The 26,837-nt window shown below is 35.2% G+C and overlaps 1 protein-coding gene across 12 annotated transcripts in view; it reads right to left on the bottom strand.

Annotated features, from left to right (window-relative positions):
* STAG2 (STAG2 cohesin complex component) overlaps positions 1 to 26,837 on the bottom strand; it is a 140,208-nt gene that overhangs the window by 17,906 nt on the left and 95,465 nt on the right. For all 12 annotated transcript variants that reach the window (XM_032757573.2, XM_032757569.2, XM_058441431.1 and 9 more), the window contains 15 exons: positions 25,745 to 25,856; positions 22,401 to 22,518; positions 21,889 to 21,992; positions 20,773 to 20,865; positions 20,564 to 20,653; positions 19,716 to 19,919; positions 17,762 to 17,832; positions 17,453 to 17,540; positions 17,279 to 17,359; positions 15,014 to 15,106; positions 12,497 to 12,671; positions 7,961 to 8,100; positions 6,374 to 6,475; positions 2,923 to 3,071; positions 898 to 1,026 (listed from right to left, as the gene is read on the bottom strand). In XM_032757573.2, the coding sequence (XP_032613464.1) occupies positions 898 to 1,026; positions 2,923 to 3,071; positions 6,374 to 6,475; positions 7,961 to 8,100; positions 12,497 to 12,671; positions 15,014 to 15,106; positions 17,279 to 17,359; positions 17,453 to 17,540; positions 17,762 to 17,832; positions 19,716 to 19,919; positions 20,564 to 20,653; positions 20,773 to 20,865; positions 21,889 to 21,992; positions 22,401 to 22,518; positions 25,745 to 25,856 (1,749 nt within the window). The remainder of the gene's footprint in view (positions 1 to 897; positions 1,027 to 2,922; positions 3,072 to 6,373; positions 6,476 to 7,960; positions 8,101 to 12,496; positions 12,672 to 15,013; positions 15,107 to 17,278; positions 17,360 to 17,452; positions 17,541 to 17,761; positions 17,833 to 19,715; positions 19,920 to 20,563; positions 20,654 to 20,772; positions 20,866 to 21,888; positions 21,993 to 22,400; positions 22,519 to 25,744; positions 25,857 to 26,837) is intronic.

Here is a 26,837-nt window from a genome sequence, read left to right as displayed (position 1 = left end):
GAGGCAGGAGAATCACTTGAACCCGGGAGACAGAGTTTGCAGTGGGCCGAGATGGTGCCTGAAGGACAGAGCTAAACTTCATTTAAAAAAAAAAAAAAAAAAAAAAAAAAGGATACAGAACTCTACTACCCTAGTGTTCCCATTCAAACTCTCCAACACTAGAAGTAACCATTACTGTAATTTTTATCACCATACATTAGTTTTGCCTGCTTTAGAATTTCATATAAAATCTATAGTCTTTAAATGCAAAATACTAGTGAGTTTTCAGACAAGATTATTTACAATATGAGGTATCCATACGCTTCTGCCCTTTTACACCTCAAAGCCATGGCGAAAGGTAGAAGATTTTTGAGAATTTAAATCCATTTTGGGGGCTCTTTTGTAAGTCACCATTATAGGAGACTAAACCAGAAAAGTGCCCTGTTTGAGAATTAAAGGATGTTCCTGACGGATTGCCTTTATTATTCTTTTTCAAATGCTCCCTCCTTAGTTGGGTTAAGGCACAAACGCAGATAAGAACACAAAAAGCAGCCAGGCAATGGTTCATGCCTACAGTCCCAGCTACTCAGATTAAGGCAGGAAAATCACTTGAGCCCAGGAGTTCAAAGCCAGTCTGGGCAACATAGTGAGTCCAGTCTCTTAAATAATAAAAGTATTCAAATTATGCATCAAAAGCCACAATTATACTGGAGGAAAACTCACAATATTAAAATAGAGTATTATGCATATAACACAGTTATAATCCTTAAATTATAAAGTTGCTGAAGAATAAACTTTTTCGTGTATTAATGCAATCCTACAATTCTGTGTGAGTAGAAAGGAGAGAAACCAAGTATAACAATTGCCCTTAAGAATCCCAAAATGAAATTAAATAGGACATTTCCAGCAAATACATACACTGTTCTTTTGTCCTGTCGGAGTAGTTTAGAAGAAAATTCACTCAGAATATCAAGAAATGCCAAATTTAAAGGTGGATGGCTCTCCCCTTGCGGATTAGGCTCTTTAAAAGCAAATTCTATGCCATCTCTGCAAAGAATAAAAAATAATTGAAATAAATATTTGAGGGACTATAATAAAAAAGTCAATAACGTAGGAAATTTCACTCGCTACTTCCTTTGCCAAGCTTTTAATTTGAGGAATAGAAAATAAGGAGGTTGTAAAGTGTGAGAATGTGCAGATATATTGACATTTTATGTCACTGTTACTTTCTTTAAAACAATACACACACACACACCACTTAGCTTTCAGTCTGAATATGGTCTGGTATATCTACATTCTTTAATAGGTACCTTTTTCCATAGAAAATAACGTAAATTCTCTCACATAATGATCAATACATTATCTGTATTTTTCAAGACATAAAGGAGACCTACTCTAACATATAGAACGTTAAAAAATAATTCACAATTATTTGTAATGAACAACTCAAGTAAAGTTTAAAATTAAACCCCATCTGAGGCCCATTTTAACGATATTTATGTGACTATAAATACCTCTATTCATCAAAATAACAACCCAACATTATAACTCTATCAAATATGTAACTGAGTAAAAAACAATCCAGATGGAATCAAAAAGGAAAAAAGGATATTACATGAAAAAAAAGATATTATTTCTGAAAATAATATATAGGTAGTCCTTAAATATTATGTAAAATTACCATCTAATGGATGCATAAAAATAAACTTCAGTTTTAGAAGAAAGTGAAAGGAGAGAGCTAATTAAAGTTGAGGGAGGAAGCTGGGTGTGGTGGTTCATGCCTATAATCCTAGTGCTTTTGGTGGCCTAAGTGGGAGGATCTCTTGAGGCCAGGGGTTCAAGACCAGCCTGGGCAACATGGTGAGATCCTGTCTCCACAGAAAACAAAATAATAATAATAATTAAGTTGAGGGAGTAAACTTAACTTTACTTAAGCAAAACTTAAACAAGAGCAGCATATTTAACTCAGAGAGACAGTTAGCACTTTTATAACTAAATGAGCAAGAGGATGAAGGAGAGTCCAAGACTCTAAAAGCAAGGTTCTTTAACCCACAGGTAACAGATAAAGGGTTTTAATACACAAATGTTGGTTATGTTAAAGGTCTAAAATGTATCCATACTTTAAAAGTGCAACTGATCACTAAATTACATGCCCAGTATAAAATAAAATGACTTCCAATTTTGATAAGGGGAACAAAATATGCAGATGGAAAGAAGGGTGTGGATCAAAACACGGGAAAAGGTCACTACAAAATAAGAGTGCAGAACCAAAGAAAAAACTTGAGACAAAGGAATCAAACCTCAAAGATTTCTCTATCTGACAATGAGATCATGACAAAAGTTGATAAAAAAGATGTGTAATGCTTGAATTTATGCTGCTTTGATTCACATAATTTATAGACTTTGTATGGTTTAAACAAAGGCTTATAAATGGAGTTTTAATCCTAACTCATTTTGTTGTTGTTGTTGTTGTTGTTGTTGAGACAGAGTCTCTCTCTGTCCCCCAGGCTGGAGTGCAGTGGCACAATCTCGGCTCACTGCAACCTCTGCCTCCAAGGTTCAACCCATTCTCATACCTGAGTTGCTGGGACTAGAGGTGCACACCACCACTCCCAGCTAATTTTTCTATTTTTAGTAGAGACGGGTTTCACCATGTTGGCCAGGCTGTTCTCAAACTACTGGCCTCAAGTGATCCTCCTGCCTCAGCCTCCCAAAGTGCTGGGATTACAGGCATGAGCACCAAGCCTGGCCCAACTCATTTGTTAATTGAGATAGCACTATAACTGGTTCTTTAAAATTAAGAAAGGAGATAGGGTAGAGATTTATAAGCTAATAATAAAGCACAAATTTAATTTAGTTATTCCAAACGAAAGGGCTAGATTTAAAAAAAAAAAGTTTCATGACTAAAAAATACAAGAGCTGAATAAAATATCTGGAGATTACTTGTGTAGCATGGCAATGGCTTCTCTTGTTTTCAACTGATCAAGTCCAAAAGTTAAAGCAAAACGTCGAGCAAGTTCTTTTATGCCACTAAATGTAGAGGATGATCTATCAAAATTATAGCCATTTTCTTGTATCATTTCATTAAAAAGCTGTTTGGAAAGAAAGAAAGCATGTTAACGTTCTTAATACCTGGAGATTAACATCTTTTAAAATATTACATTTTCATTTAAAATACAGGTGTTCAACAAATGAGGCACTGTATTTTATTACAAAACACTAAAACATGATACAAATGACCAAAAGTGTAGTACTTCGTATATTTAAACTGGAGGTTTTAATTAACAGAAACTCTTTAGGTTAGTTTTGGCAGAATGCTATCCTGCTGGTATTAATTGGATATTAACATAGCATATAAAAATATAAAGGAAAAAAACTCCAGCAAATTATTAGGCAACCATGCTCTGTTATTTACGTTTAAGTGGTGAATCTTTACATCAAGAACTCTTAACATGAAATAGTGAAAGCTTAAGAATTTTAATCTTCTTTGACAAAGCAATTCTAATTACAGGACTTGAACCAAAAGAAATAATATTTACGCACAATAATATGCACAAAAATGTTTTAGTGCTACTTATAATAGCAAAACTTGTAAAAAACCTCAGCGTAAACAAGGAGACTTTGGTTAAATTGTGGTCTATCTATAAAATGGAATATTATATAGTCGTCAAAATGGATATGCTAATCATCCTGCTTTATTAACTATACACTGTGTCAAAACATCACTATGTACACCCCATAAATATGTACAATTTTGTGCCAACTTTTTTTTTTTTGAGACAGAGTCTCGCTCTATCACCCAGGCTGGAGTGCAGTGGCATGATCTTGGCTCACTGCAACCTCCACCTCCCAGGTTCATGCCATTCCCCTGCCTCAGCCTCCCGAGTAGCTGCAATTCAAGGTGTGTGCCACCAGGCCCAGCTAATTTTTGTATTTGTAGTAGAGATGAGGTTTCACCATATTGGCCAGGCTGCTTTCGAACTCCTGACCTCGTGATCTGCCCGCCTCAGCCTCCCAAAGTGCTTGGATTACAGACGTGAGCCACCACGCCCGGTCATGTGTCAACTTTTTAAAATGAGGAAGACTTCTGGGTATACACCCAGAGAAAATGAAATCCGTATGTTGAGGAAATATCTGCACTCATAGAAGCAGAGAACAGAATGGTGGTTGCCAGGGACTGGGGGTTGGGGGAGGCTGAGACTTTGGTCAAAGGGAACAACGTTTCAGTAGGACAGGATAAGTAAGTTCTGAAGATCTATTGTACAGCATGGTGACCATAGTTAAGAGTAATGTACTGTATTGTTTATCTAAAAACTGCTAGGACAGTTGGTCTTAAATGTTCTTACCACAAGTAAGTAAGTATGTGATGTAATGTTTATGTTAATTAGCTAAATTTAATCATTTCACAATGCATACATATCAAAACATCATGTTGTATACCGTTAAGTATACAGGATTCTTACTTTTAAATTATACCTTCACAAAACTCTAGAAAAAAAAATAAATGAACCTCTCCTGCTCCAAAAAAAAGATGCTGAGGAAATTATTTAATGGCATAAATGTGTTCAGTGTTTATTAATATTAAAATGCAGCCTTACAAAATGGAATGCACAATTTAATTTTGTTAAAAAATCAGATTTCATGTACGCATAAAAAAGAGTAACAAGGCCATTAAAAAATAAAAAGGTTATTGTGAAAACATTAAGGATAATTTGCATTTGTTCCTTTTTATATTTTCTAAACTTTCTACAGCTGGCAGCTATTACTTTATAGCAAAAGTTATTTTTTAAATGACATCTTTTCAACCTTTTAAATTGTATTTATTTTTCTTTCTTCATTTTCTGTAGAGATGAGCTCTTGCTATGTTGCCCAGGCTGGCCTCGAACTCCTGGGCTCAAGCAATTCCCTACCTTGGCCTCCCAAAGTGCTGGGATTACAGGCATCAGCCACTACACCCCGCCTACATTTTATTAATTTTAACAGAGAAAATTCAAATTCTCAAATAAAATTAAGAACATTCCTGGCCGGGTGCAGTGGCTCACACCTGTAATCCCAGCACTTTGGGAGGCCGAGGCAGGCGGATCGCGAGGTCAGGAGATTGAGACCATCCTGGCTAAAACGGTGAAACCCCATCTCTACTAAAAATACAAAAAATTAGCCGGGTGTGGTGGCGGGCGCCTGTAGTCCCAGCTACTCGGGAGGCTGAGGCAGGAGAATGGCGTGAACCTGGGAGGTGGAGCCTGCAGTGAGCTGAGATCGCGCCACTGCACTCCAGCCTGGGCGACAGGGCGAGACTCCGTCTCAAAAAAAAAGAAAAAAAAGAGGACATTCCTAAAAGAAAGTTCATTAAGTTGGAATGGGTTGGGTTGGGTTTTGCATGCAAATTTTGTCTCCAAAGACAAAAGTATACTAAGTGAGTAATTTTATCTAATTAAACTGCCTCAACACTGCCAAAATGAAAATTATTGGTTTTTTTGTTTGTTTTGAGACAGAGTCTCACTCTGTCACCCAGGCTGGAGTGCAGTGGCACGATCTTGGCTCATTGCAACCTCCACCTACCAGGTTCAAGCAATTCTCGTGCCTCAGCCTCCCAAGTGGCTGGGATTATAGGTACACATCATCGTGCCCAGCTAATTTTTGTATTTTTAGTAGAGACGGGGTTTCACCATGTTGGCCAGGCTGGTCTTGAATTCCTGATCTCAGGTGATCCGCCCACCTCGGCCTCCCAAAGCACTGGGGTTACAGGCATGAGCCACTGCGCCTGGCCAAAACTACTGTGTTTTAGTTATAAAATTAATATACGCTCACAAAAATAAGTTTGGAAATATACAGAGAAAAAAGTAGAATTCAACATGAAATCTACCAAAACAAGTTAACCACTGTTAATATATTTTGTGATTATGAAGCTCTTTATACATTAATGAATATAGATCTACACTAATTTTAAGTGTTGTAAAACAGTCATTGCAGAAATGTACTATACAGTAAATTTATCTAATATCCTGATAGACTTTTAGATTATGTCTTACTTCCTATAAACAATGTTGCAATATACAACTTTGTATATCAACTTTTGCAAACTTGTGTTTTTATCATCTTGGATAAAACAGTAGATTTAAAAAGTAGAATTGCTGCCTCAAATGGCATACACATTATAAATTTTTACACAAATTGCCAAATTGCCTATCATATCGATATTTCCTCCATACCTTAGATAGCTATAGGTTTTGCCAATCTTGACAGTTTGAAAGCAAAAAAATAATCTCACTTGTACTTTCTTGTATTTCTACTTTTATAAATTGTCTATTGCACACTTTGCCCAATTTCAACTGCTACCGTATTTTGCTATTAGGTGTTAATTGTGTTAGCTGAAGTTGGTATTCTTAATGCTTACCTGTTGCAGACTGAGAATAAGGGTCTTAGCACACTGAATTTTGTCTATCTGCCTTGTTTTACTCATTGTTTCTTTGATGATATCTCCATAGTCATTATAATACTGTAAAGAAATTTGTACAAATTAGAGCTTTATCTCTTAAAACTACTTGACAATAAGACTAATTTTAGGTTAGTCATGTAAACACGTCACAAAGTATGTATTTGGCAAAAATTATGCCTTCAAAGGCAGGAAAGAATGTTACTGAAACCTAAAGATCATTTCTAAGCATACAATCCCTAACTTCAGTAAAATCATATATACAAAACAGTTAAGATCTAATCAAATTAAGCTCCAGACTTGGTTTAAAATAAAGAAGGTATACTGACTAAAACAACAATTAGGTTATGCAGATTTTCAGAAGTAACACAAAATATACAAACAAAATTCTCTTTGTAAAACAATACATATAATCTCAGTTACACTTATAACTAATTCATTGATACCGGGTATACAGGCCATGAGCAGTTCAAAACTTTATTAATTTGGCTTATAGAATCTAACAGCCTATAAACAACTTTTAAAAGGAAAGCATATAAACAACTTTTAAAAGAAAAGTTGATTATATGACATTTACATTACACATTGCACATGAAATTTTTTCCTAATTTAAGATCGTGTTTCAAACATGCACAATAACAATTATCAGAGATAACAGAATAACCACGTCCCTATGACTAATAAGTGACTTTAGAATACCTAAGACTAAAACTTTAAAATTTATTAAATAACTTCATAAACAACCTTAGTTTAAAAAAAAAAAAACCTGGTTAATTGTCATCCCAAATGATTTAAGTTCCAAAATAATTTTCAATGATATTAGAGTTCAAGTAGCAAAATATTCCAGAGAGGATTAACTAGGTTTTAATATATTACATATTTTATTTCTTGAAAGCAAAGGCTTTAAAAAGTTTACATTTATAATTAGATTTTAGTTGAGGAAGGATTTTTAAAGCTATCTTACCATATTTAGTCACATTCTGTTAGTATAATCAACAATATCCTGTTTATCACTATTTTTAACTTAATAAAACCTCACATATAGTTATGAAAATTATGAATAACCTATGGTTAATCAAATCAGACTTTGAGAACCAAAGGGGGAAACATTAACAATCACAGTGGAACAGATAAAGGAACTCAGGACACAAAATGTTTGGAGTTATTCAAGGTCGCAAGATGCACAGTAACCAAGCCAAAACTACCATCCAAGTCTTCTGACTCCTGAAACTCTTTTTAATGCTACATCAAGCAGAGGAGGAATGCCATCCTATTATCTTAAACTGAATCATAAATGCTATTTCTGATAGTGACAAATTAAGAGAGGCCATCTCCAATATTCCAAATGCAAACGAACACAATAAACCCAAAATGTCCATTAATTGGGGTAGAGGTATAAGGAAATGTTATTGAAAACATTAAATATTTTAAAATACAACTCTTTTACACTAGAAATGTAATTTGCCACTTAAAGAATTCAATGGCAGCCATGCATAAAAACCAGTGTTGCATTTTAAAACTATCTTGCTATCCATTTTTCAACTTTACCTTCATATACTGTTTGAAGATATCTGCAGCTGTATTCATCTCCACCACAGTATATACAATTAGCTTACAAAATGCTGCAAGTAAATTTCTTCTCTTGTGCAGAGCTTCAATTTTACTGGCTTCATCCTCTTGCTGACCATCTGGAGAAAATGTCCCAAACATTAAGCATCTTGTATTTTATTTCAACCATGTATTTTTTTAATTCTCACTATAAAACATGCTTTTATAAGAGAATTTGAAAAGGGAAAAACATTAAAATTAAAATTATAACCATTCATAATTTATTCCAATAGACTAAATTTTTGTGACATCAAATAATGATCAGAACAAATGGAACTGAATCACTCCATTTGTTCGTATTCCATGTTCACCTAGTGAAGTCAGGCTAAACTTGCCTAACATTCGTCTACTTCCCTAGCAAGATAGTTTGTCAACAAAATCTGCACACTCAATGTCTGTTAGTTAAGGCTCCTACGTTCCTGAACACTGCCAACCTCAGAATTTCTCTTATCCCTTCCGAGGATGCTGCCACCTTACCTCAAACCCCAAAATCTGGCTATAACAGTCCTTCTTTGTACATATATTCAGCTAGACAGGCCCCAGAAACCATTCTGTCTTTTTTAAATAATCTTGCATATTTCTACTCTGATCCATTATGTGAAATCTTGACATTCAATTCTCAAGAAGACAAACTTATTTCCAAATTCGTAGTTAGGGAAGCCCCACTGCAGCCTCCAAGTAATGCCAAATAATTGTTTTACTTATCGGATACTGTAAATAAAACTGGATGAAGCTTTTTATATTAAAAAAAAAGCTGCATAAAAAAATTTTTCCCTCTGGACAGATTTTACAAATGAAATTACTAGTAAAAAAAAAAAAACCCCACTATCCCAGGCCGGGTGCGGTGGCTCACACCTATAATCCCAGCACTTTGGGAGGCCAAAGCAGGCAGATCATCTGAGGTCAGGAGTTCGAGACCAGCTTGGCCAACATGGTGAAACCCCATCTCTACTAAAAATACAAAAATCAGCTGGGTGTGGTAGCACGCGCCTATACTCCCACCTAGTTGGGAGGCTGAGGCAGGAGAATCGCTTGAATCCGGGAGGCGGAGGTTGCAGTGAGCCAAGATCACGCCACTGCACTCCAGACTGGGCAACAAGAGTGAAACTCTGTCCAAAACAAACAAACAAACAAACCACTATCCCTTGTTAAATGAAGTTAAAATTGTTTATGTTTATTAGCCATTTGTAATTCCTCTGGTGAACCGTCTGCACATATCCTATAAGCTCCAATATAAGGTTCCCAATATCAAAAACTATTTTATGTATAGTAAGAATGTTCTTTCATTTAATTAATTTTTCATCCTGTCTCTGGTACTCTTTGATAACTTCTAGTAAACTAAAACCAAATTTTAAGAGTAAGAATTTAAGACAGACCATCAGAGAAAGTTTTATCTCAAATGTATGCCCCAAGATGTAACACTATTTGCTTAGAAACCTAAGACATATCATTACACTGAATACATAAAGTAACCTTTTCTTAATAGCTCTGTCACTATAATGGACAATTTCTACATGACACTGTTTCCAATGACATACAGACATTTTCCCTCTAAAGACTAAACTATCCTATGATATTAAGAGTTTTTAAGTCCTGATTTTTATTTTTCTCCACTAACTGCTTGTCAAGAATTAGCCAACTTTTTCATCAACTAAACTATTGGCTTAGTTATGCTTTTATTCATAACATTGATTTGACAAACATTTATTGGTCAACAGGCAGTTTACCAGATGGTATGGATATGAAAAGATGAAAAATGTTTTGTTCAACATAATATCATTTACATGGAAGTTAGCAAGAATAAATGAACTATGTATTGTTAACAGATACAAATTCTTACTAAAATAAAATTGAAATGCAAAGGTGTGATAAACAACAAATTTGGGGTAGCAGTTAACTCTAGGGAAAATGGGAGGATAATGGGATAAGTGAGGAATATAAATGAGGGCTTCTTTTGTAACTGTGCTTTTATTTCTTTAAAAAACGTAAAACAAATACAGCTAAATTTGACAAAGACTGATGGAATGGTTACATAAAAATCTGTTATACTTTATACTCTTCCATTGGACTAGAATGCACTTCATTTTAAAAGTGAAAATAGTGCCAGGTGTAGTGGCTCACATCGGTAATCCCAGCACCTTGAGAAGCCAAGATGAGAGGATTGCTTGAGCCCAGGAGTTTGAAACCACCCTGGACTACACAGTGAGACCTCGTCTCTACTAAAAATTAAATAAATTAGCCAGGCAGAGTGACACACGCTTGAGTCCCAGTTACTCCAGAGAATGAGGTGGGAGAATCATTTGTACCTGGGAGATTTAAGCTGCAATGAGCTATATGAAGTCCACACCACTTCACTCCAGCCTGGGTGACACAGTGAGACCCTGTCACACACAAACACACACACACAAGTCTAAGGAGATAAGAAGTGTGGGTAATTCTAGGAAGCTCCTAGATAAATCAAGAGTTTTGGCAAGCTTACTCTAATTCAATTCCCCATGGACTAAATGAAGCTAAGGCAGCCCCAAATTAACAAAAGGGTTATGTACCAAAATTTATTTTGTATCAGGTTTTAGAATCCAACTGTGCTTTCTCATAGACGTTTTAGAAGTTTAAAAAAAAAAGACGTTTTATAAAGTCCTATTCATTTTTTGGATTAACTTCAGATGTTAGCTTCTCAAAAGATGTTTCAACACCTGCAGATCAGTGAGAGCTTACTCTACATGCCCACAACACTTTGTACATGCCTCCATTACTTATCAAAAATTGCACTATAGGCCGGGCACAGTGGCTCATGCCTGTAATCCCAGTACTTTGGGAGGCCGAGCCGGGCGGATGACCTGAGGTCAAGAGTTCAAGACCAGCCTGGCCAACATGGTGAAACCCCATCGCTACTAAAGAAAAAAAAAAAAAAAAAAAAAGAAAAGAAAAGAAAAAAAAAAAAAGAAAAATTAGCTGGGCGTGGTAGTGGGCACCTATAATCCCAGCTACTCGGGAGGCTAAGGCAGGAAAATCATGTGAACCTGGGAAGCGGAGGCTGCAGTGAGCCAAGATTGTGCCACTGCACTCCAGCCTGGGTGGCAGAGTGAGACTACATCTCAAAAAACAAACAAACAAACAAACAAACACACTATAATTACTTGGTTCTTTTTCAACCTGAATTTAATTCTTGAAGGATGAGACCTTGTCTCATCTTTTCATATCCATACCATCTAATAAACTGCCTGTTGACCAATAAATGTTTGTCAAATCAATGTTATGAATAAAAGCATAACTAAGCCAACAGCTTAGAGTGACAGATGAAAAACTCAAAGTATATAAACTTCACTACATGGATTCTGACAACTGTTTTGGCTACTCTGCGTTTCTTATTTGTGTTCAGGCTAAGTTTTTAGTATGTGAGCACAAAGCTCTCTATTGCTAAAAATAAGCTACATGCCATATACAGAATTATATATATTTACACCCTGATATGCAGTGATACATCAGTATGGATATATACATGTTGATGTTATATTTTCCTTTAAGTATAACTTCACAGTTTGGGAGGCCGAGGCAAGAGGATCACTTGAGGCCAGGAGTTCAAGACCAGCCTGGGCAACATATCAAGACCCCATGTCTACAAAAAATTAGCCAAGCACGGTGGCGCACCACCTATAGTCCTAGCTACTCAGGAGGCTAAAGGGGGAGGACTGCTTTGGTCAGAGTTTAAGGGTGCAGTGAGCTATCATCATGCTACTGTACTCCAGGCTGGGCAACAGAGTGAGACTCTGTTTCTAAAAAATAAAAATAAACAAAAAATATACCTTCAAACTAAAAACAAACCCAGAAAGACGCCACCAAATATCACATCTTTTCCATGACCTCATGCTCAAGTAAGGCAATTAGGGTGTGTAAACAATTAGGGTGTGAAGAGCAACTTAACACTAGGTAAGGCTGGTTTGATTCTTTTCCTGTGAACATTATATACTGCCCCAGACTTTTACAGAGCAGTTTCAAACATTTTTCTAACATTCAAAAATCAAATACTCCCCAAATTAAAAAAAAAAAACCTACGGTATACAAGTACACAACAAAAAGTCACATAAATACTTTATTCTTTCCAAATTATCTGCATATTGGTATTACCAATGAATAAGGGCAAGAGGGAGTACATTTTACTGAGTACCTGCTATATGTCCAGGCACTGTACTAGTCATTTGACTCAATTTTTAACAGTTTTATCAGGTAGTTAGAAATTAGAAAGCAGGCTCAGTGCTAGTGAGAAGCAGAGATCTGACTTGAAAGCCTACACGCTGCAACATCACATTTTCTTTATAATAGTACAAAAAAATGAACATAATTGTGCTGGAATACATACCTGTGTTTCACGTTTTTAAGGATAAAATATATTTTAGTGCACCGATGTACATCATTGTTACTTAAGTTTGATTTTATGGTGGACACACAGATTTAATAAAAAGATGGCAATAAAATTACCTGCACTATTATTATCATCATCCTGTTCAATGAAGACATGATCCAAAATAAAGCTGAGCAACTCAGACTGCAATGAAGAATCAGGGGTGTAAACTAACGGCTCTAACATGTCACGCCCTCCTGACATAATCTGATGGCTGAAGATCATCAAAATATCACACAGAATAGTGAAGGCCTATTAAAAAAAAAAAAAGAGGAAAGCATGCTATAATCCAAGGTTTCTCACTAACTGCCACAAATAATTTACATATTTAACACAGAAACAGAATCCAACTTTCTATATTTAAAAATCTTAAGAGAAATCAATGTTTAGTATTTTCCTAAGATTCTAAAGGTGCGAAGTATAATTTATGTAACAATGAATGCTTATATTTGTATAATGCTTTACTAACTGCAAAGTAATTTCACAAATTTTTTTTTAATTTTCAGCAACAATAAGTGACGTGTACAATATGTTACACACTACCAAAATATGCAGGGTCAGGAATCAAACTCAGATTTTCTAACTCCAAATCCCCTACTTTACTCTATATTGCAATGCCCCAAGGTATTCATTCTCAAATATGAAATAATGTATAAACTTGGTACCACTCTTCATTCTACAGAAGAAAAAACATTAAAGAGATAAGTATTAGAATAGAGATCACAAAATCTATGGTACTTATTAAGCACTCTCATTGTTCACACGTGTACTGATTAAGTAGAGAAAACATAACCAGATACAGGGCTGCTTCCTATTTAACAGGTAAACCTGAACATATTATAATAAACATAAGGCTGAGGTTGTATCTCAAGGAGCTTAATAAAAACTCTGCCATGGGTTTTAAATGGAGTCACAGACTAATTAATTATTTGTTGGGAAGGGGTAATGAAAATAGAAATTTAGGGTCACAAAGTAAACCAGAAAATACATTTAAAATACATTAAATATAAAAATACATTTCCCATTCCTGGAAAGACAATATAATACAGAGCACAAAGCAGATCTTATTAACAGTTTTGCCATTTTGGAACTAACCATACTTACTTTTTCTCTTTATGTTTTTACCCCTTCCTTCAGTCTCTTCACTTAAGCTGTTTAATAACTAAATAATTAATCTCTATGGCCTGAGCAAGGAATTATATAGGAGGTTACACAGGATAACCCACAAGGATTACGTGTTAACGCTATAAAAATAGGGATTATTATGCTGAATATCTTGGTGTCCCATGCAATTATAAAGTAATATATCGTGCATTAGGTTTGGATCCGTGCATGTCATTAAAATCCTATTCCAAGAGTTTAAATCTAAATTCAATTTACTACCATCAGAAATCTTGTTCCTTTCATCTGAACTATAGAGATGAAAATTAAAGTGCCACACCCTTTATTGCTGTAGTTCAAAACTACACATGTAAAATTGGAGAGAATTCAGCAATGTAATAGTTATGGCAATATACTTCATATTTTTGGAAAAAAAAATAGCAAAATTCAGTAACTGCATCTTGGCATGTGTGACCAAGCATTTATGTATGGTAGGGACAAGAGAGAGCTGGAAATAAGAAAAAAAGAGACTACCAGCTGGGCATTGAATGAACATTTTAAACTATAAAAATCCAAATATGTTTTATTAAAATTAGCTTCAGTATTTTTAAATTAAATAAAGACAAGTGCCAAACAAAGGGCTGGTATATTTGAATAACACTAAACTAAAATAAATAGTACCTAACATATCACAGTGTCCAAAAATCATAGTCAGGTTGACTATTGGGATTCTACCTGAAAAAACAAAGGTTAAGCTGTATGAAATGGTTGCAAACCTTGAAATCACCAAAATCATTTTGACTATACCATATTAATAGTTCTTACAAAATGCTTGTGAAAACATTTTCCCATAAAAGCATTTGAAAAGCATGTTTCCAACAAAGCTTAATCCTCTCAATTAGGGAATTAGAATCGAACATGATGTTAGTTCTAGGATCAAACCAGGTAACAGTCTATTTCCAGAATTGAAAAGGTTAGAAGTAATGGAAGCATGAAGGCATACGCGTTGGGAAGGTAACACTTAGAAGACAGGGAAGTGATTATAAATGTTTATTTCAGACAAGGTCCACAGGAAGATCAGGATGAGCGAGAATGCCAATATCTGATATTCTCAGAGATAACAAAACCTTGTGGACTTTTCTACCCTGGAACAAACTTGTCAATAATATTAGTTGCTTTCAGGAATGACTTTTGTTAATTTCATACACCTATAATTTGTATGAAGAAGTCTGTTTACCATGTGTCATAAAGAAACGACAACATAAAATGACTATAAGGGTAATCTATAATGCAATTATAAACCCCATATGAAATTAATCAATTTTATTACGCACAAGTCCAATATATTAGCCTATTTTTTTAGTATAGTATACATAGGCAGATACAAGATATTTCTGCTTTGCTCAATCTTAGTATTATTTAAACTTTCTACATTAGTTCAGATTTTATAAAGGTTGCTTACAAAAAGATTACCATCTATAGTAATTACTAACCTGTTCCTTAACAGTAGTATTCACGTTGGTCAGGTAATGTTGACATATCTGACAAAATACTCTCATTTGTTTCTTTAAACGCAGCAAGTCCTCCTTGAAAAAATTTAACATTAACTTTTAAAAAATATTGTATAAACAATTCAGCATTTCTTTAAAATGTTTTCAATTACGTAAAACATTATCTCATATATAGCTTTATTAGCTCTACTTCTGCATTTGATTTAAATTTCTTCTTTATAATTTACAAGAAATGAAAACAAAGAGACGGTTTGTCTTACAAATCTCACCAAATTGCAGCCTTAAAAACATGAGGTACATTAATAGATAATATCCTAAGGCTTTAGGATATTAAGATGAGAAAACTTATATAATTGATACGGCAATCTTTAATAAAGCCACTAGCACAGAATGCTAATAGGGATTTACGCTCCATGCTCACGTTATTTCAAGGGTGGTCAACCCATAAATGGAAGAAAATAATAAAAAAGAAACAGCATCTTCCATTTCTTGTTACAAGGATACTGCTGTACTTTATAAAAACTCAGAATGGAAAATATTTTGTGGTATTACTATAAACTTTAAAATGTCTCAAACTTTTTATTTTTTTATTTGTATTGGTTGTTTTTTGTTTTTGTTTGTTTGTTTGTTTGTTTGTTTGTTTGTTTTTGAGATGGAGCTCACTCTATCGCCCAGGCTGAAGTGCAGTGACATGATCTCAGCTCACTGCAACCTCTGCCTCCTGGATTCAGGCAATAATTCTCCTGCCTCAGCATCCTGAGTAGCTGAGATTACAGGTGCACACCACCACGCCTGGCTAATTTTTGTATTTTCAGTAGAGACAAGGTTTCACCATGTTGGCCAGGCTGGTCTCGAACTCCTGACTTCAAGTGAGTGGCCTTCCTCAGCCTCTCAAAGCGTTGGGAGTACAGGCGTGAGCCACTGTGCCTGGCTTACCATAAATAATTTTATATTCATCCCTTTCCTCTACTAAAAATACTGCCTTTTTTCCAGTTTATTTTTTAACTTTCAACATAGGTGAGCAAATATATATGGTAATGTAGTCACTGTTCCTACTACAAGCTTAACATTTAGTTAAATTAACTTTTTCCTAAGTGTTTGATAAAAAGCACACAATGGGCAGGGCACAGTGGCTCAGGCTTGTAATCCCAGCACTTTGGAAGGCCAAAATGGGCGGATCAGTTGAGGCCAGGAGTTCACAAGCCTGGTCAACATGGTGAAACCCCATGTCTACTAAAAATGCAAAAGTTAATGGGCGTGGAGGTGCATGACTGCAGTCTCAGCTACTTAGGAGGCTGAGGCACGAGGACTGCCTGAACCCAGAAGTCAGAGGTTGCAGTGAGCTGAGATTGCACCACTACACTCCAGCCTGGATGACAGAGCAAGACTACCTCGGAAGAAAAGGGGAAAAAAAAAAAAAAAAAAAAAAGCACACAATGTTAACAATACTATATTGATTTTTCAAGAGGAAAAATCCATTTGTAGATATAACAACATCTTAAAAGCCCAGAGAAATTCTAAGCATTTAACATTATTCTGTGGGTTTAGGCAACACAAACTTATTATCAAGAGGATTACTTTTTGAAGAAAATGCCTACAAACACCTAACTCCAGAACTCTCAGAAATTGCGTGATATTTCTAAAAATGAGCCCAAACAATATTTAAGGCAATATCCAGTACTACGAGTACAATGTTTAAGCTTCCAGTTTACAAATGGAAAAGGCAGTCCTGTTTAGTTCAATTACTAAACACATTAAGGATTATCATTATGGGTAAAGCTTTAAAAGCTCTATATGTACTAATAGCTGGCGCTGGCATATTATATATTCAATCAGAAAATGATTGATCATGAATTTGGAATATCACTAGAGAGATCTTGAGTATGAATAAGGTTATCCCAAAACAATACCAGAGCATAAGAAGATCTAGGGGCAGTTGGTTTATTATCTTCAATTTGTGTAATCTAATACTTATATCTGTTTCAAAGGCTCTTGCTCACCAACTTTGAGAATACAGAAAACCACAGATTATGCCACCTTCAAATGTGAACAATTTTTAATTAAAAATCATACCTTGAAACAAACCATATCGATATCCTCCACTGAATATACATCAAACTACAAATAATAGTACACTAGAAACAAGCAACATTTCACTGAAATAACTGATCTCATTAAATGTGTGAGTTTGCTGAAAACAGTTAATGATATTTAGTCTAATAAAAACACTACTGAACCACCACAAACCTTTGTAGAGCTGCTTTCAGTTATCTTAGCAAGTTGCCAAAGGATTACATAGTGAGTACACTGCAGTGCGTGAATAACAATCTGTAAAAAGAATCAAAGGATACAGTTAAAACTTAAAAGCCACAAGACTTCACTTTTCAAAGATAAATGTGTAACCAATAAATAAATAAAAACCTGCTCAGGCATGTCTCCATTTTCGATTCCAGTTTTCAAGAGTTTGTAATTACAAGCAAATAAATCCCACTTTGAAAGGTCATGGGCACTGTAAAAAAAAAAAAAAAAAATTTAAGTTTTATTAAAAAGCTAAGCCTAATGACAATTGTTTTGGACTTAACTGTTAACAGAATGCAGTAAATGCAGTAAACTTTAAAATGCCCCCAACAACAATAACAAATTAGCTTAGAAATTAACATTATAACCCACAAAACATGCAAGTTTATTTCTACAGATTTAAGAAAACAGGAACTTCAAAATTCAACTTACTTATGAAAAGCAGTAATCCTCTTCAATGTTGACAATACCTGATATGCATCATCTTCATCAGGTTCTTCACCCTGTAAATATTAATTATACATTAAGAACCATCAAAGTGAAAAATCCTAGGCTATCAAAATGTTACTATTACCTTGAAAACTAAAGAATAACATAACAAAACCCACAAATGAACTTTGTCATTCAATACCTAGATACTGCCAAATTTAAGGCAATATGGCTGGGGTAGTAAGTCAACACAAATTTGTTATCATAGAAACATCATAACCGAGAGAAAAAATGAAAATGACATTCTTCTTTTTCTTCTAAGTAAACTTGACACAAAATTATAAGGGCATCTATTTTTTTCACAGTAATAAATGCACTAGGACAATAAAATACTTACATGACAAGAAGATCAGAAAGACAATACCTAAAGGACAAAACCTAAGTACCTTAAACGTATATCATCATGAAGACATATGACACTAATCACAAATAAATAGGGAAAAACCCTCTGAATAATGACTAGATATGCTGGTCCCATTTGGATATCAACATTTATTAATATACTTTTCAACTTAGGGTAACTTAACTTTCGAAAAATTTTACCAGTCTTACTACAGGAAACATAAAATTGCTTACACATTACTGAATCTAGTGTGTTGAACTCTAGTTCTCTCAAAAAAGCACTTGTTTTTAAACTATAACTCTTCTACGAAGTAATTAAATTTAATTAAACCATTGCTTCATTTTAAATTAATTTGTCCTAATCAAAATCATATTCAGCCAAGAGTAGAGCTATTAAAATTTTTAACTAAGAATGTAATCATCATACATCAACATATTTGCACAAACCTCCAATTAGTAAAACTTAATAAGCCTGGAATAACAATACACACCAAGTAAAAGTTAAATGAGTAACTAATAAAACAAGAAAACTAGAAATTACAAAGTCCATATGATCTTACAGCATTAATGATAAAAGTGATGTGGAAAAGGCTAATGGCACTAATTTGACAATTATGAATTTGTATTTTATTCAAAAAAATTTAATGTAAATATATATTTCTGGAAAAAATAACAATCACAACAAAAATACAAGTGTATTTAAGTGCTACGCACTAAGCCTCTTTGGAAATACAAGAGAAAACACAGGAAACTCCAACAGTAGCAGCGGCTATAATAGCAAAAACTTATTAAAGTTTTATAATATCAAAACCCAGACCGAGTGTGGTGGCTCATGCCTGTAATCCCAGCACTTTGCAAGGCCGAGGTGAGTGGATCACCTGAGGTCAGGAATTCGAGACCAGCCTGGCCAATGTGGTGAAACCCCATCTCTACTAAAAATACAAAAATTAGTCTGGTACAGTGGCACATGCCTATAGTCCCAGCTACTCGGAAGACTGAGGCAGGAGAATCACTTGAACCTGGGAGGCAGAAGCTGCAGTGAGCCGAGATCGCACCACTGCGCTCTAGCCTGGTGGTGCACAGCAACCAGGAGAGACCAGCCGAGATCGCACCACTGTCGCTCCAGCAACAGAGCAAGACTCCATCTCCAAAAAAAAAAAAAAACATAATGTCCTTCCCTAATCTACACTGCCAAAACACTTAGAAATACTCTACTTTTGTAGGCTACCTAGTCTAAATCTAGCTCTCCTCTTCTGTTCCATTAACACCCTATTCCTTAACAGCCCTGGTTCAATAAAAACCAGGTAACTGTCCAGATCATTTCTCAAAACAAAAAAGATGCTAGTTTTGCTTTCACCTTCTCTGAGTCACAGATTCTTACCACTTTCCTATTTTGGTGGAGGAGTAGCCTGATGAGTCACAGAATGAAAAGCCTGAACATCTTTTCAAAATACTGCTAGGGACTATCACCAAGACTAACACTTGGGTGACTAATTAGCTTACTGCAGTAGAGGGGCTCAACTGACAAAATACTTCTAATAGTTATAATATATACCTCTTGCAGAAAATCTTCAAGAAGCCGGTTAAATTTATCTGCCAATTCATCTATCAGTTGACTTCTTGAAATATCTACTCTGTTGAAGATTGTGAACTCTTCATTACAGAGTGCATGGTAAGTTTTAGAACATGCTTCCAAAACATCTGTATCTGTGTGCTTCTCTACAATATTCCGGATCTGTCGCAGTAAGGCATCCAAATGCTGCAAAATAATATTTTTCATCAAAACTAAGACATATATGATAGGTATAAAGTGACTACATGACCATACCACCATGGAAAAAATTTTCAAATACAGTAACTCTACAACACAGAGCATACATTTTAAGGTGCTTTTCTAATCATGATAAATAAATACACTGATCCATCCATACTTATTCCTCAACTTTAAGGGAGATATTACCTACCTCATAGGGCTGTGGTGAGAATACTAACATATATTAAGAGCTTACATTAATCCACAGAACATAGCAAAAGTGTTCAATAAATATAAGTTGATTTTGTCTTATAATGGTTATTATCATCTATGGCCATACCACCCTGAATGAGCCCAATCTCATCTAATTGTTATTATCTAGTTATCCACCCCCAGTCTCCATAAATGATCAGTGACATAGTCACATAATAGCTAAGAATGAAGGTACAGTTGTGGGCATGAAGCAAAGGGAAGCATCATTACTGCCATTCTGTAAGTCAAACTAATCTAAAGTACAGAAGACCTAAGCTATAGGTTTCCTTTCTTAAAATGTGTTCCAAAAACACATTTTAAGAAATATAAACAAACGCTATGATGAAATGAACTGAACAATTTTTCTTAAAGGTTTTTTTTACACAAAATAATCTTACCTTTTCTAATCGTCCAGTGGTATATATTTCCAAATCAAAGTACTGAGGCAACTGCAACAAGTTAGTCACCTTTTCTGCATCTACAGAGTACTGTGAAATATAAAGATCATGTTAAAAAATCACAATAAGAAAGCATTATAATATTCTGTGAGGCATTTAGGAAAAAAATCTCATTTCTTAATAACACTATGATATTGACACAAACTTACTTTTGCTAATAACTGAGGAAGGGCCACGGCAAAAAGCTCAGTGATTTTTGTCCTATCATCCAACTGTGTCTTCTTCTCCTTTGCTGTAAGCACCTAAAGTAATAGAAAGACTTCTATATTTATTAAGCCCATTAGCACTGTTAAGTGTTCAAGTTTTAGTTAAAACATACAAAATGATTACTAAAACTATACTTTAAGAGATGGACACAAAAATTTCACTATAAAACATTAACCCCAAAAGTGACACGAAAGAGAAAACTACACATTATAAAAACACAAAGCCACCTGAAATAACAAAAAAAAATTTGGATAGTCCTAGAGAGAAAATCAGTATCCAATAAGACTAACCAACTCTACCTTCAGATGATAGGAGAATCAGTTAAAAATAGGAAATATCGTTTAAGAGATTATATATAAAATATTGGGATTGATCAGCATTTCTGCTTACTCTAGGCTGTGGGACATGACACATAAGTAACAAATTCAAAACCACTAAATTGCTATCAGCAATTAGCAAAAAAGAAACAGAAATTTTTAAAAAACAGAAATAGAAAATACAGAAAGCATCACATTGTCTTTGATAAAATTTTGTTTCAGTTATGCATACACAAACATATTCATGTGTAATATGTCACAATATAAAAATGAATTTTTATGCTTTACAGTCAAAAGTTTGAAAGCCTGTGGAATTGTTGGTATTAAATGCAAATTCACGTAAACTTTACAATAATGCATTAAAATCTGATTCCAAGAAATAGAAATTTCCCTATTTTAATAAAAAATTATCTCCATTTTTATTTCTGATTTTAGAAGAAAAAGAAAACAAATCCATAAATAAAACATACAACTGCACCATTCCAAATGGTGTACGTTACATTCAATCATGAAGGCAGGGACTGTCAATCATATCTCCTGCAGCAACTAAAAAAGTATCTTACAGAGAACTCAAATTTCTCAAATTGCTAATGCTTTAAAATTTACCTCTAACAAATTTATAAGCAAAGGTTGTCTGAAAAATAAAACAAAATTGTTTCATGGCTAAAATGGAATTTTTAAAAAGATACTGAAAAAGGAGAAATGGAGTTTAGAATATTGAAAAGACATTGATTGGCATACCCTTTTTCCTGTCCCTCTTCCCACGGGAGGATGACATTCAGCCGCTTGTCTAATGGTACAAAGCATTATTTCAATCAGAGCACTCTCTTGCCTATCTGTTAGTGCTTAAAAAAAAAAAAAAGTCAGAAAGAGTTAGCTTATTTCTTCTCCCTATATGCCACTTGTAATTATTACCTAACAGTTTCTTCTGCCTGTAAACAGAATCTGCCCTAAGGTACTAAAGAAAATCCCATTACTTTATCACAGAAAACATAACCTTCCTAAAACCCTCAGAATCCCAAATCTATCCACCACAGATCCACACATTTGGGTAGAAAAAATAACCCAGATACAAAAAAATCAAGAATGTTGACAGCAATTACATCTTTCTACATAGCATAATATTTATATGAAAACAAAACTACGCATGAAGTAAGATTTTTCTATCAAATTGTAAGGATAAACAAATGGAATGAGTAAAAATCTACTTACAAAACTGTCTAAACAAAAGTATCATAATTAAACATCCTTACCTTCCTCTCCACTAAGTGGCTCTTCCAGTAACAAGCTATTCATACACTCCCAGTCTTTCAGCAGCTCAGTAGCACAGTCCCACATGCTATCCACAAGGTATGCTGCATGCTCATGTAACTAAAATTTAAAAAGAGCAATGTGGTCTTAGATAATTAGCATACTAGCCTTAACTCAAAAGAATGGAAACTTTATTGACATCATCTACAAACTCTCAAACAGCAATCTATTTTTTGAGGTCAAATAGATGAAACGACAGAGAAGAAACTGCCTTAGTTTGCTTGCTGTAAGAAAGACGTGTTATGTAGCATCATTACACATTAACAATTATCATTAAAACATTAATATGAAAAAATATATTTTATTATTTTTATATAAAATATATATATATATATTTATAATAAATTATATATATTTGGGTGGGGTGGAGATGGAGTCTTGCTCTCACCCAGGCTGTTGGGAAGTGGTGCGATCTCGGCTCACTGCAACCTCTGCCTCCCAGGTTCAAATGATTCACCTGTCTCAGCCTCCCAAGTAGCTGAGACTACAGGCATGCACCACCATGCCCGGCTAATTTATGTATTTTTAGTAGAGATGAGGTTTCACCATGTTGGCCAGGCTGGTCTCAAACTCCTGACCTCAGGTGATCCGCCCACCTTAGCCTCCGAAAGTACTGGGATTACTGGAGTGAGCCACTGCACCTGTCCTGAAAAGTATTTTATAAAGAGATTATATACATACTTACTGCTTATTTGGACCTAATACATCAGTCAGCTACTCTCAATTCTTAGGTATGCTATGAATTTATTTTAACTGAAGGGGAGTGATAACGGTTAATTAAAACACAAAACGCATGTTTGTCAATTCAATATATAAGCAAATCATTCTCTTCATTATGTGAAGCTTAAATGACCCTACTGTTAGCTGGGCGTGGTGGCTCATGCCTGTAATCCCAGTACTCTGGGAGGCCAAGGCAGGCAGATCACCTGAGGTCAGGAGTTCAAGACCAGCCTGGCCAACGTGGCAAAACCCTGTCTTTACTAAAAATACAAAAATTAGCCAGGTGTGGTGATGCGTGCCTGTAATTCCAGCTACTATGGAGGCTGAGGTGGGAGAATCGCTTGAACGTGGGAGGCGGAGATTGGCAGTGAGCCAAGATCACACCACTGCACTCCAGCCTGGGCAACAGAGCGAGACTTTGTATCAAAAAAAAACAAACCCTACTGCTTCCCGACTCCTTTGGCAGGGGGAGGAGGGGGCATGCAAATCATAATCATTAGACAAAAAAAAGCTGTCAAAGCAATTACAAATAATAAAAAATCTAAATCTAAATCCTTTATGAACATAGAGGGAATGTCCTCAAAAATTGGCAAACTGGGTCACGCGCTGTGGCTTATGCCTGTAATCCCAGCACTTTGGGAGGCCAAGGAGGGAGGACTGCTTGGGCTCAGGAGTTGAAGACTAGCCTGGGACATGAGACACCTCCATTGCCTACAAAATTCTAAAATAAACTAGCTGGGTGTGGTGGCACGAAGTTGTAGTCGGAGCTACTAGGGAGGCTGAGGCAAGAGGATCAACTAAGCCCAGAAGTTCAAGGCTGCAATGAGCTATGATTACGCCACTGCACTTCAGGCTGAGTGACAGAGCAAGACACTGTCTCTTAAAAAAATAAAATAAAATATTTGCAAACTGAATCCAACAATATAGAAAAAGAATAACATCATGAACAAGTAGGTTGATTCAACATTAAAAAAGTCATTCAGCATAACTCAACACATTAACATAATAAAGGATAAAAATAAAACAATCATCTCAAGGAATGCAGAAACATTTTATAGAATTCAATTTCCATTCTTGTTAGAAACTTACAGCAAAGAATAAAAGGAAACATTCTCAATCTAATTATAAATATCTACAAAATACCTATAGCTAACAATGTAATTAATGTTGAAATATTGGACACTTTTCCCATAAGATCAGGAGCAATCCAAAGATGTCTACTTGAGACAGAGTCTTGCTCTGTCACCCAAGCTGGAGTGCAGCAGCACGATCTTGACTCACTGCAACCTCTGCCTCCCCGGTTCAAGCGATTCCTGTGCCTCAGCCTTCCAAGTAGCTGGGATTACAGGCATGCACCACCATGCCTGGCTAATTTTTGTATTTTTAGTAGAGACGGGGTTTTGCCATGTTGGCCAGGCTGGTCTCAAACTCCTGGCCTCAAGTGATCCACCCACCTCAGCCTCCTAAAGTGGTGAGAGTACAGGCGTGAGCCACCGCACCTAAGCATAACATTCTACTGAAGGTCTTAGACAATTCAATAAGGCAAGAAAAAAAATGAAAAAAAAATGTTGGAAAGGAAAAGGAAAATTATCTTTATTTACAAATGACCTGATGGTATAATGTAGAAAATCCTAAAGAATAAAAAACCAATCATATATCCATATATAGAAATAACTAGAAAATTATAAAGGCCTGATCACTAATTAAATAATAGTATGTAACATGAACACCAAAAATAAATTTTGAGCCCTCTCGAAATCTGGCTAACATTGTAGGTTTCCAACTTTAGGGAGACTAGTTTAAGTCTACATCTACAATTGCAATGGCAGGTACCAACATTTGAAATCTTACAATGTTCTAGAGATCTGTGTTAAGTTTTATACGATTATTTCAATGTTAACTAAGAATTTATTACCCATCTTTTTACTAGGAAACTGAGGCTTAGAAAGAGTAAGTAGCTAAACCAAGGTCACACAAATAGTAAGCAGAGTAGCCCAACTGACAATTAGGATTTTGAACTTTAAAATTAACATTCTCAGCACTATACATAAATCCTACTGTTTGAACATCTCACTAGAAGTAGAAAGCGGCCGAACGCAGTGGCTCATGCCTGTAATCCCAACACTTTGGGAGGCCAAAGCAGGCGGGTCACCTAAGGTCAAGAGTTTAAGACCAGCCTGGTCAACATGGTGAAACCCTGTCTCTACTAAAATACAAAAAATTAGCTGGGCATGGTGGCATACGCCTGGAAGCCCAGCTACTCGGGAGGCTGAGGCAGGAGAACTGCGTGAACCTGGGAGGCAGAGGCTGCAGTGAGCCAAGATGGCGCCACTGTATTCCAACCTGGGTGACAGAGCGAGACTCCGTCTCAAAAAAAAAAAAAAAAAAAAAAAAAAAGAAAAGAAAAGTAGAAAGCATATTAAAAAAAAAATTGGGGGAGTGGGTGGCTCTCCATTCTATTCACAATTTCCTGTGCTACAAGGAATATTTTTTTAAATGTGCCTCATTTTAACCCCTTTTCTAAAATTTTTTGAACCTAAGTATAAAATAAATACTATCAACTAACCTCACTTTCTAGAAAGAAAAAAACCAATGTCTTAACAAGGTTGGCATTTGGACCTTGTCTTCCTCTTCTTTTCATCATTCCATCCTCCTCTGGATCTCTACGACTGAAGAGCCTGTGAAGAAAGTAAAATATTTATTTTACGACAACAAAAAACATTTCCTAATCAAAAAAAAAATTAACTGTTTGGATTTCATATCTAAGGATCTAACAAAGGAGTAAAGGAGAACTGAGTAGGTACAATATCATCCAACATTATGGCACACCACGCAAATAATTGCTGTAAACCTTTTTCATTTCACGTTTGATGGTAATTCTAAGTCCTTTTAAACTAATTTCCCAAGTTAATTGTACTGAGTTATAAACTATTTGTTTTTAAAAACCTTACTGTATTTTATATAACTGTTGCCTTCCATAAAAGTAGTACATTGACAAAGCTACACCATTTATGCTAAAAAATCTATGATACATATTCATCTTGAAAACTAAACATATACTTTCCTTCTATCCTTCTGGTAAAATTGCCCCAACTTACTGTCCTTTTACTGTGGATAGCATGAGCATTTTTCCTCATAAACAACAAGAGAATTAACACTAAACAGCAATGAATAAAAAACTGTAGTGTAAATGTTTTATACCACCTACTCTTTCTAATAATTGCTGCACCCCCAACAGGCATTTTAATAACATCATAGGAACAAGAAAAGTTTAATCTATATGGCTCAAAATAGTCTCTTTGAAAGCCATTATATAACAATCTTTGTTTTCTGTGATCAGATATTCACACTTCTACTCATACTACCTAATCTGAATTAAATAGGATCATAAAAGTAAAGAGATTGTAGAATTCTTGGGATTCTTATGTCAAACTTTATTAAATACTTGAAGAACCTTTTAATATTTTCTAAAGCAAAGGAAAAATAAGTTTAAGAGTAAATATAGCCTGTAGTCCCAGCTACTCAGGAGGGTGAGCCACGAGAAGCGCCTGAACCCGGGAGGCAGAGATTGGTTACAGTGAACTGAGATCGCACCACTGCACACTCCAGCCTGGGCAACAGGCTCTGTCTCCAAAAAAAAAAAAAAAAAAAAAAAAAAA

The sequence above is a fragment of the Hylobates moloch genome, unplaced genomic scaffold (genome assembly GCF_009828535.3).
Source record: "Hylobates moloch isolate HMO894 unplaced genomic scaffold, HMol_V3 SCAFFOLD_7, whole genome shotgun sequence".
NCBI lineage: Eukaryota > Metazoa > Chordata > Mammalia > Primates > Hylobatidae > Hylobates > Hylobates moloch.
Note: the sequence above shows the minus strand (reverse complement) of the source record. Positions and strands in the feature narration are given on the sequence as shown.